Source organism: Amaranthus tricolor, chromosome 8 (genome assembly GCF_026212465.1).
Source record: "Amaranthus tricolor cultivar Red isolate AtriRed21 chromosome 8, ASM2621246v1, whole genome shotgun sequence".
In the NCBI taxonomy this organism is placed as follows: Eukaryota; Viridiplantae; Streptophyta; class Magnoliopsida; order Caryophyllales; family Amaranthaceae; genus Amaranthus; species Amaranthus tricolor.
In genome coordinates, this window is record NC_080054.1 from 30,057,011 (window position 1) to 30,068,163 (window position 11,153).

The window sequence follows — 11,153 nt, forward strand, 5'->3', positions numbered from 1 at the left end:
ATAAATTTGCTACCCCACTAGTGTGGCAAGCAATTAGAGTACTCCTTTTTCTTTATGCTCCATTCTTTCTTTCCTTTTTTTCCTCTATATTTTCTACACAAATAAAAGATTATGATGACAAAAAAAGAGTGTGCAAGAACCAATCATCCTATTTTGCATTTATTCTTTTGGAGTTTCACCAATTCTTTTTCTTTTAATTTTTTTCTTTTCTTCCTTAAATTTCATGGTTCTTTTGATACATTACAATAGCAATGTCAAGATCTCAATTTCAACTTTTTTATACATTGTATTGCTAAATTTTCTAGAGATTGGCATATAAACTATTACTATATTTTTACGTAGAGTAAGACTAAAGAATCCCTTTATGCAAAAGGAGAGAAAATTAATTTTTTATATAGATGGTGAAAATCAAACTTCAATTATAATAATGATATTCTTTAGACAAAATACATCAAAATTTGTAAAATGCCAATATTAGGAGCTTTAACAAGTTGCTTTTGAGTTGGATTAAGTGTAATTAATACAAAACGGCTCCTACAACTAGTTCATAATCATAATCCACATGATACTATACCTAATAAAAATGGATATTAGGCTACGTTATATCGTTGTCTTAACTTTTGAAAAGGGGAAAATATTCAATTTTTTAGTAATTAAATACTAATTTTATAAATTATATACTCATGATATTAGGATTTGACTACTCCTCACAAAAAAAAAATTGTAGAAAACTAAAATTGAATTGAAGATGTCTAAATATTCAACATATCTTGTAAAGCCCCTCTAATGATCAAGACAACAATTTAAAAATTGTATAAACACTATGTAACAAACCTAGGGCGACAATGATTTGCGCACAACAAGGATATTTTGATAATTTTAAATTAACTGGATATATAAATTGAGTCATTTTTGCACAAATATTTTATTTAATTTTTTAGCTTTAAAACATAATATAGCGTCTTTTTAACATGACTCTTAACTTGAATATTGTGAATAAAGAATAACAAGTGAAATATATGATGAGAATATATCCTTTATCAGAATGGCCTACTACTAAATTCATTCATCTAGAAACAGTCTTATGGTACATTGAATTTGAGAAACGAGTGTTCATTTGTAAAATATATGTATGATTAAAGATATGTACTTCTCACAAGATACTTGCAACATTTGTTCTAATTATACATATTATAAATTAACATCGAGATAAATCAATTAAATCTCAATTGACTATAATTCAACTTAAAACAATAAAATATAACACTTGTTACAAACGAACAATGATATAATCAATCCTAAAGCGAGGATGTGTGAAGTACATACGAAATAAATGATACTATCGGACTACATTAAGGATCCTCTCTAACCTTTTTCTCATTATACTCTTAGATGACCTAACACGATCGATTCAAAATGACTTGCAATGGTGGCTGGCGGGTACTTCATGCATATCTATGTACAACAGTACAAGAACAATCTTGTTAATCGACTAAGCTGGTCTGCACCAGTTCCCACCTAGTACAGGTCCGATGCACCCAACTTGTTACTTCTCAAACAGGTGGTCTTGGACGAGACGACTTCATAATGAAACCATCAATTTGGGCCGACCCAATTCACGCGTGTAACAGCCTGGGCATTTTTCAATTTTGATGTTAAAGTATCAATTTTGACCTTAAAGGTATCAAATTTCAAAATTGACACCTTTAAGGTCAAAATTGATAAATATTCAGAAAATTAAAATGTTGTTACACGCGCGTGAAATGGGTCGGCCCACACTTCATCTTAACTTGCGACGGTCTCGTCCAAGTTTTTGTGTATCTCAAATCATCGCATGGCCACTTAACGGCTAAGGCTCTCCTAAACTCCCTCTTCTCATTGGTGACAGTATATTTAATCCTTGAGCTCAGGACCAGCAATATGGCGTGCTGCCCCTTTTGAGCCCACCTCAAGACTCTTTCAACTTGAGAATATGTTATAACTTAATTACCAGATCATGACCCGGAACAAAAATGAATCAACAAAACCTCGATAACTTAGTCGACTTATTCACATTCAACACTATTATAGCAAACATAATCACCTAATATAAGGACCGTGATTTTATTAATTGCTCGTAACAAGAGTGCACCACCGTAAGAGTAAGGTTTCACCGTAACCTATATCATCCAAGTGCACTAGAAACATAGCTCAGATGAATCGGAAAATTACAAATGTTTTCACAGGAGATGACAATGTTCGTTTTATTATCTAATTGATTAAAATACGTGTACTTTAACACAACCGATTCTCACTCAAAAAAGATTATAGCTCATACAGCTAATGCCGAACAGTTAATAAGCTAACCTCTCGAAAGGATCCCCTCTATTGGAGTTTGAAGATGGGTAAACAGCTGCGGCTATTCTTTGTCTCAGGTTGAACTTTTGGGCGATCAATGGCCGCACATCTTCCACTCCTATCAAACTCTCGAGAAAAGGAAGTAATAGTAGTAACTCTTGATCTGAACGGTCATCGAACCAACTTTCAATGGGTATTCCATTGTCGACTTGAAACCCAAATGCCTGCAGTTGAACAAGCATTATCGAAAACTATCACACGGTTACATGAAATCTATACAACCACTACGCTGATGACTAAACAAAATTAGGGAATAAGCGAAGCATGATTTAGCTTCAATCATTGCATGAAACTCATTCGAGTACCCTATGTTACTAAGTTGATTCAGAATAAGTACCTGAGGGGAGTTGTCAATTATGATCACACGTGATAAATCACGACCAAGAACAGTCAAATCTTTCAAGTAGTTTCCATCCACGTAAACGCATGATTCACGATATACACGATGACGAAATACCCTCCTCTTTGGATCCAAAACGTTGAGTAGTTGTTCAGCATAAATGCTTTGGCTAGCAGTAAAAATAATTATTTCAAAAAGGTTAGCCACCCTTTCCATGAAATCTTGAAGGTGGGGACGACATCGGACATATACTGTATGGTTGCTCTGGTTAAAGTTTACTGTAAATGTGAAGTCTGTATTGTCACAAGGCTCCAAGCTCGAGTGCACTAAGGTCTCTGCCATGTAAAAGAAATTTGCTTTGGGTTAGATAAGTATTATGCTGTGAGGCTTCGGCTATCTACATTTTAGGAAAAAAACAGCACAATATATAAGTTGGATAATTTGAGAATTACACCCTTAAAGTTTAGGACTTTTTCGAACTACAACCTCAATGTTTAGTTTTTGCGAATTGCAGCTATCAAAGTATCAAAGTCTACAACATTCATGTCAAATCACATAATTTTGACCATTTTGGTGGTCGGAATTTTATGTTAAGTGGTCGAAATTATGCGATTTAGCTTGAACACTGTAGACTTTAATACTTTGGTGGTTGTAATTCAAAAAAACTAAAAACATTAATGTTGTAATTCACAAAAGTCCTATACTTTAAAGCTGCAATTCGCAAATTATTCTAACTTAAATATTTTTCGTCTTAGATAAGGTGAAGGATCATGTAGAACCGGATCCAACACGTCAGCACATACCCCAAATTAATAAGTTATGCCCTTGGGAGTTATGAGCGTAGAAAAAAAGAACACGGTAACGTTCATCCCCCTAAGAACTAAACTTGGTAATACATAATGCAATATATATGAGCTTTTTGAACGTTGTTATTCTTGCAATACATACCATCCAGGTCCAAGACAAGAGTAGTTGGTGGGCATCTCCGTGTTTGTTTAGGTAGCAGATGTCGTCGAAACGTTGGAATAACAGCCGACAGTTCAGGTAAGTTCTTTATAAAGAAGTATGGATCAAAATCATTATATTCCTCGTATCCCTCCTCTTCCTCCAAGGTCGAATCAACCATCATGGAATCTTGCTCATATTCATCTAAACATTCCAGTTTTGAGTTCTTCATAGCAAGATATATTGCTGAGACGTCCGAAGACATACAAACTGCTTTCGTATCTGCAATCAAAATTTGTTTCAGAAATGCTAATTCTATGAAAAATTTGGTATTTGGTGGTAAAGATAAATTGTGAAAAAACAAACTTTTTATGATCAACTTTATATGATCAACCTTTCATTTAATCTACAAATCATTCTCATTACCACCATTTAGAACCGACAACCACACGGGTTGTTGGTGTATCGATTAAGTCATGCCTTCCAAACATGATCTGTTTTCTATGTTAGCAGTATGTTTACAAAATTGTAGCTAACAATCCAGAAGGACCATAACCTAAACTCCAAACTCTCAATACGACAGAAAATTACATGATCCAGGCAGACAAATGCACCAGATAAATGATGTACTTTTAAGTTTCAAAGAACAACAATGAACAACAGGTTCCAGAAACTTCTCTTACAATAAGTAAATAATTACTTACTGCAACAAAATATTGCTTCTTTTGATAAATCTTAGGACTCACCTGAATCTGCTAAGTCTTCACCAGCACCTTTTGACAAATGAAATGATGGTGAGAAAATAGTTCCTGAGTCACAATGTGCAGTCCCCTCATTACGTTCCTATGAAATACCATTTAGACAAAGAATCAGTTGGGCACTTAGATGGATCGAAAACAAATCAACCTCTAGACTTAACCGACAACGCGAATCATTTAGAAGCAAACTGTAACAAATTAGTTCCATGAACTAGTCTGGGGAAAGACGTGAGGGGTCATACAGAATAGACATGCCAGAGTTTACAACCTCCGTCTAGACTTAACCGACAATGTGAATCATGTAGACGCGAACTGTAACATTTTTCAAGAAATTAGTGCCATGAACTAGCCTGGGGAGATACGTGAGGGATCATACTAAATAGACATGCTAGAGGGAGGTTGTAGAGATCGAGTGAGAATAATAACTTCTGATACATGAATGATGACAGCTTTAGATGGACTTGTGTAATTGAAATAAAGTTAATGGATGACATGGAGTATATGCAGCAATAATAACTATGTTAGAACTGAAAATCCGCAACAGTAAGAACAATTACCTGCAGGACTGCAGAAGTATCAATAACATCATCAGAATCCATAGATACATTAGAAACATCATCTTGCCGCAAATTGTATGTAGTGGTCAAGGTTATATTGGCAGAAATTACATCTCTCTTAGCCGCAGCCCTACCTGAAGTCAAAACAGCCATATGATAAGATACTTCTATAAGTTCAATTACAAGGAAACACATGAATTTATTGCTATAATCAAGAAATGGCCATAAGATAAACTTGTGTTCAGTTGACAGTGTAAAATAAATAGTAAGAATAGCCATAAATTGAGTACATACAGATACAATACATTAAATTGTTGCAAAGACTCTCACTGAGTTCTTTGCACAATAATGGTAGAAAATAATTGAATATCCAGACAAAAATGTGTGATTGGATTCCTCTTCCCCTTTATGAATCAGCAGATTAGTTATGATGTTCAAACTATACACATTCCACGTCTATGTTAAACAAAATCGTGATAACCACACTTTTATTTAGGACCATTACTATATCAGCCACTGATTATTAGTCTTCTATAGGTACCCTGGCTGCCTGGTTCATATGGATAACTAATGATCTCAGAAAAAATAACCGTGTAATCACAGTTCTGCAGTAACTGCAAATAGTCTGATCTGACAAAAAACTATAAAGTCAAAACTTCAAAGCATATTCTTAGTAGTGTCTTCATTCTATACCAGCTAAATTCCCTAAACAATTGCTAATCTAACGTTATTTTCGTTGAAAACATGTCTATTTATGTAATTGGATAGCATTCACATTAAATAGTTAGTAATTAGCAGATGCACTTAATCATATCAAAAAAAGGTTTGGAAAATACATAAAAATCAATCAAGAATCAACCATAAGAAAGCTTTTATTTATGCTTAAGACACAAAATCTAGGAGCTTCTAGTACAGCTGCATAAGAAAGAAATTGGATAAAAAGTTGCCGAAAATATAACAGCAATAAAGAAGAATAGAGAAAACCCTTTTACGTCCTCAAAATCACTCTTTAACTTGTATTTTTAGCATTTCCTTCTGATCTTTTGTCGTTCCCTTTTGATCATATCTTTCAACCTTATTACATTAATCTTTACTGTGAGATTGACTTCTCTAAATCAGAGGAGGAAAATGTGCTTCCAACACTATTCACACGGTACCATGTTGTCTTTCATTCTTAAAAGGGAAAGGATATGAGTGAAATTTACAGACATATACTGTGCTGTATGGTCGATTGTCTTCCATTACTTCAAAGTTGCTTTACTTTTTTCCTTCACAAGAATGATTACAGAATACTTTCAGCAACGTATTGTGTACAAACTTTTTGCTCTCAAGACACCATAGCCTATTTCTGGAGCTCACAATTCAAACCTAACTAAATAATTTACAGCCATGGATGTTCAAACTCAGCTTTGTATACGTTATCGAAAACATTTTTGCAGGTGATTGACTAGACTTTAAAGCCCTTCTTCAGAAACCCAAAAAATGTTGATTGATTCTTAAAAAGGATCAAGACCAAATCAAACCGGCAAGTTGTTTAATGGAGAACTATATGACCAGCACACTTAAATTTGAGGCAAACTTTCAGGGCGTAACCTTGATGAAACCTAAACAATAAACCTTACAACAGAAGCTTACAAATTGTTGCCCAAAATTGGAAATAGATAGACTTCAAATCATTCGATATATGGCCACTATCACAGCAGTATTCCTATTTAAGCAGGATTAAATGGTTGAACTCAAAATACACACAACTTGATGGTATACGGTTGGACAATTAACGACACAACATTCCAATTTACCAGTTTACCACCTAGGTGACGAGGTAAAGAGGGTCAAAAATATGCACCCTTATCCTTGTAATGATAAGGTTGTTCCCTAAACCCTAGTGAGTAGTGACCCCTAGATTGCAAAGATGAAGATGATGAAAGAAAATTAACATATCAGGGATATGCAAGATTCATATGAGATGAATAAACTCTGATTCCAAAGAGTAACATTTCATACGTCAACCTATCATGTCAGCGTTGCTGCATATAACAAAGCTTTGCATTCCAAACTTTTACAGTTAGGAATGTAGAAACATGAAAATGCGACTTAGAAACAAAAGACAATATCAGAAAAATCATTGTGTCTTACCTTTGTTTGTTTTTCTAGCCGATGAAGTAATGAACTCTGCAGCTTTTTTCTTGACCACTTGAACATTTTCAGATGTCTTCTTCTGGGATCTCAGTGTTCTAGTAGAAGGCTTTTGAGGGGAACTTTTGGACAAAACTTTCTTGATTTGCATTGCCAAAGACAAAATGGTTTGGACTTACATTCACCACAATTTCAAATCCAATTGTGGAGGGTGACTGCATTTTGTAGAGCATGGACCATGGTCATAAAAGCATGAAGAAAAAGAACAAAAGCATAAAATAGTGCACAATTAACCTTCAAAAAGGCTACGGTTTATGTATAAGAACTAAATTACAATCCCTCTGAACATAAAATGTATAGAAGACTCAGATGAAACCATTCTTATGGCCTAAAAATTATCATGCCTTTCCATCCAGATTTCTGACAAGCATTTCCTTATTTATAAGCAAGAAGCAGACTTCGGAACTAAATACCACCAAACACAGTGGCAAGACAAACGTATATCATTAAGAATGATAATTCAAATTCTACAATGACAACTGAATATGGAGATTCACTAGTCACTGGACAAGACCAACACATCAGCCAAACATCGGAGGACACGAGAGGCCCGGACCCTTGGCCCAAATATGTTACATGTTGTATTTAAACTTGACCCCTTACTAATTTATATTACACCTATATAATATACGAATCGATTAAGTATCACAAAATAGTGAAGGTATGTTTGGCAAATGGCTGTTAGGGGTGCTATTGGTTAAAGCTCTTAGTTGATTTAATTAGCTGGACGTATTGACCGAGAAATGAGGTGTTTAAGCTAGCTGATAAGTAACTTGTCTAAGCTAACCAGTTATTCCAAGAAACTCATACAATCCTTATGAATTTAACTTATACAATCCTTTCAACTTTTGAAGTCTTCAACAAAAAAACAAAAACTTGAAATTTTAAAATAATTATTTTCTTGTGTATGATTATTCAACTATAATTATTTTGGTGACGTCCAAATTTATAACTTGGCTTCGCCCATGCAGCCAATTCACAAGTACTCCATGTATCACTTCTATATTTACTAATTACTCCTAGTAAACTATAGTACTTTAATTATTTAAAGGAAATTGCAAAATGCATCATTTAGCAATCAATTGCATGCCAATAGCAACCTAAAACCCATTTAAATCATTACATCTGCTCATCAACTTTACAAATTGCAAGCTGTAAACAGCAAAAACAAAATTCATGAACCACAAACCCAGAAACGGAACAATTTTCATCTACACCAAAAATTGCCAAATCCCCAAATTAAACATATCCCATCTTTTTTAACAAATCAGATGAAAGCTAGTTTAGTTTAGGCCCAAATAATTTCAAAAATTTCATGTGTTATTATTGTAGAAAAAAAACAATCACCTAAGTCATTTAATACAACAATAAAAAACTAAAATCTTTAAATTTCTGGATACATGTGTACAGCTAAATCGTCATTGACATTAAAGAAAACCCCCATTTTCACAATAATTCTAAACCAAAAATTTGTTCTGTAACTAACAATGTACCCCAGAAAAACCCTAATTTCTACAAGAACAAAACTTGAAATGTGAGCTGAAATAAGCTAAGTAAACATTACCTGAACTCTTAATTGAGCTTATCAAATCAACCCTAAGAATAAAGAAATCCAGCAGATTTCTTCTAAGATTGATGATTTTTTGAGTGAGCAAAACAAAAACCTTAATTTTTTTTAACTAAGTTTTTCAGTTTGGTTTTTGAAATATTGAAAGTTTTCTGGTTTTCCCTCCAATGATGAGAGAGAAAGAGGAAAATGAAAATTGAAAAAAAAAAAAAAGAAAATTCCAAAGGCGTATTTTTGGAAATTTAGAGGAGAGAGAAAATAATTGCAGAGATGAAAAGTAGAATACCAGAGTACATACGATACAATGATACAAAGTATAGACTCTCGTTGAAAAAGAAGATAACATCGTCCAGAGATACATGTATTAATGTGTATTTTTTTCTTTTTTTTATTACAACATATGATAAGAATAGTAGTGTCTATTTGGGTCATTCAATTATTAGATTGATTATGAATTAAGTATTGTAGATCAATTTAAAATCAGATTTTTATCCACATTGATTGTATATATTTTAATTTCTTTTTCAAGTTGGACTTGATTACAAAGTCAAGTAAATATCAAATTGTTAGATCTACTTTAACACCTCTAGATGACCAAAGAATAAAAAAGCATCGAATTCAGTATCTTTTCTGAAAAATGGTATTTTCTTTTCGATTTAGATAATAATATCCAATTCTCATCAATGGCGTACTTTTATTTGTTTATGTATTTGTGGTTATTGGTGAATTTAAAATTTGTATCAAGTAGGATAAAAAAATAATGTAAAAAGCTAACTTTAAAGTCAATGTTATATCTCTAAGATATCAATGAACTATACAATCTCAATTCTCGACCCTAAGAGTAGGTGAGGAGTGCCGTCGTGCAACCACCAGAAGGGCTCCAAAATCTTAAGTATTAACTTTTTTTTGGAAAGAATTCTAAAGTATTACCTCTAACAGCCCGTTTGGTTAGTAATACTAAATGATAATAATGAGAATGATTTATAGTGTAAAATTTTATCAAAAATTTCATATCATTTTCATTGTGATAAAACTTTGATTACAAAAGAATTTTTTTTGTTATTACAGATTTTCATTACCACCTAATATCACATCTCCCAATTAAAAAGAGCGATAAATTTATGTCAAATAATATAAACTACGATTTACAAAGTTTAGCCCGTAAAAGTGGCTCTCAATAAATAATTAGCCAAGGACCAATAAATTTCAAAAACGACACCGAGACAATAATCCAAATTCGCAATGTTTACCATAAATAATAAATTATAATTATATATTTAAAATAATTTAAAAAAATAGATGGAATATTTTTATCACTTGGTTGCAACTATTTTAAATAATTATTTAGTCAAAAAATATAAATTATCGGGCAAATCTATGGATTCTTAATTCGAGATTTGCTAATCTAAAACTTAAGATTATAAAATACATATATCTGATCACTTCCTTTTACTTTGGTGTCATTAGTCCCTTTCTAATTTAAAATTTTACAACCAGGCAAAGTAGAAAATACCATTAAATAAATAATAATTAGCACCTTTTAATAAAGCCAGCAAAGAACTAAACTTGCACTAATCTATGTGATCAATGACCAGGATTCTTCTCGAATGGAAATGTATGTCTCAATTTATTTATTCATGTACAATTTATTAATAATTTTTATTTTGTAATTTTAATCTTAATAAATAATTTAGAACATATCCCTTCCTATTCACCAAGTGTTCTATTTCACTGCACACGTTTGACAATGTATTATTTATATCATTAATAGAAGGAGTATATATTCATTAAATTGAATGTATATTCTTCTATACAATAATGACAAAGTCTTAAATTCGATAATATATATGGGTTCTAAGTCTTTAAGTACTTTTGTATTTATTGTCGTTCTTAATTCCGGAGGAAGAATTACAATATATATATATATATATATATATATATATATATATATATATATATATATATATATATATATATATATATATATATATATATATATATAACTCTGTCACATCTTATGTTATAAGCCTAAAAATAGAAATATAGACGAGACAAAAATAAACAATATTTTTTAAGATTCCATTCATTTAACATGTTCCAAAATATAGAACTTAAATATAATTAATTAAAGTGAAAAGAAAAGTAAATATAAACTAATATTTAAATCTTAAAAAATATTTAGGAAAAATTTTAAAAATCAAAAAAGCAATTAAAGTAACATTATCAACATGGTAGCATTAGCATACCTAATGGCTAATATGTGGAGTATTAAATTGCAAAGTGGCTTAGGCATCAAATTCTAAAAACAAACCTCTATAAAAGAGACCAATATAAATTGACTTTAGTCATCCTAGTTGCTTTAAACTCTTTTCTTCTTCCTTCTACATAACAAA

General features: G+C 32.0%; 1 protein-coding gene across 1 annotated transcript; it reads right to left on the minus strand.

Annotated features, from left to right (window-relative positions):
• Positions 1-895: 895 nt before the first annotated feature.
• LOC130820644 (uncharacterized) lies at positions 896-9,067 on the minus strand. Its single transcript, XM_057686097.1, has 7 exons — positions 8,758-9,067; positions 7,134-7,348; positions 4,998-5,131; positions 4,429-4,525; positions 3,686-3,964; positions 2,735-3,072; positions 896-2,561 (listed from the first exon to the last, which is right to left on the minus strand). The coding sequence occupies exons 2-7, from the start codon at positions 7,282-7,284 to the stop codon at positions 2,334-2,336; spliced, it is 1,227 nt and encodes a 408-aa protein (XP_057542080.1). The 5' UTR covers positions 7,285-7,348; positions 8,758-9,067; the 3' UTR covers positions 896-2,333.
• Positions 9,068-11,153: the final 2,086 nt, after the last annotated feature.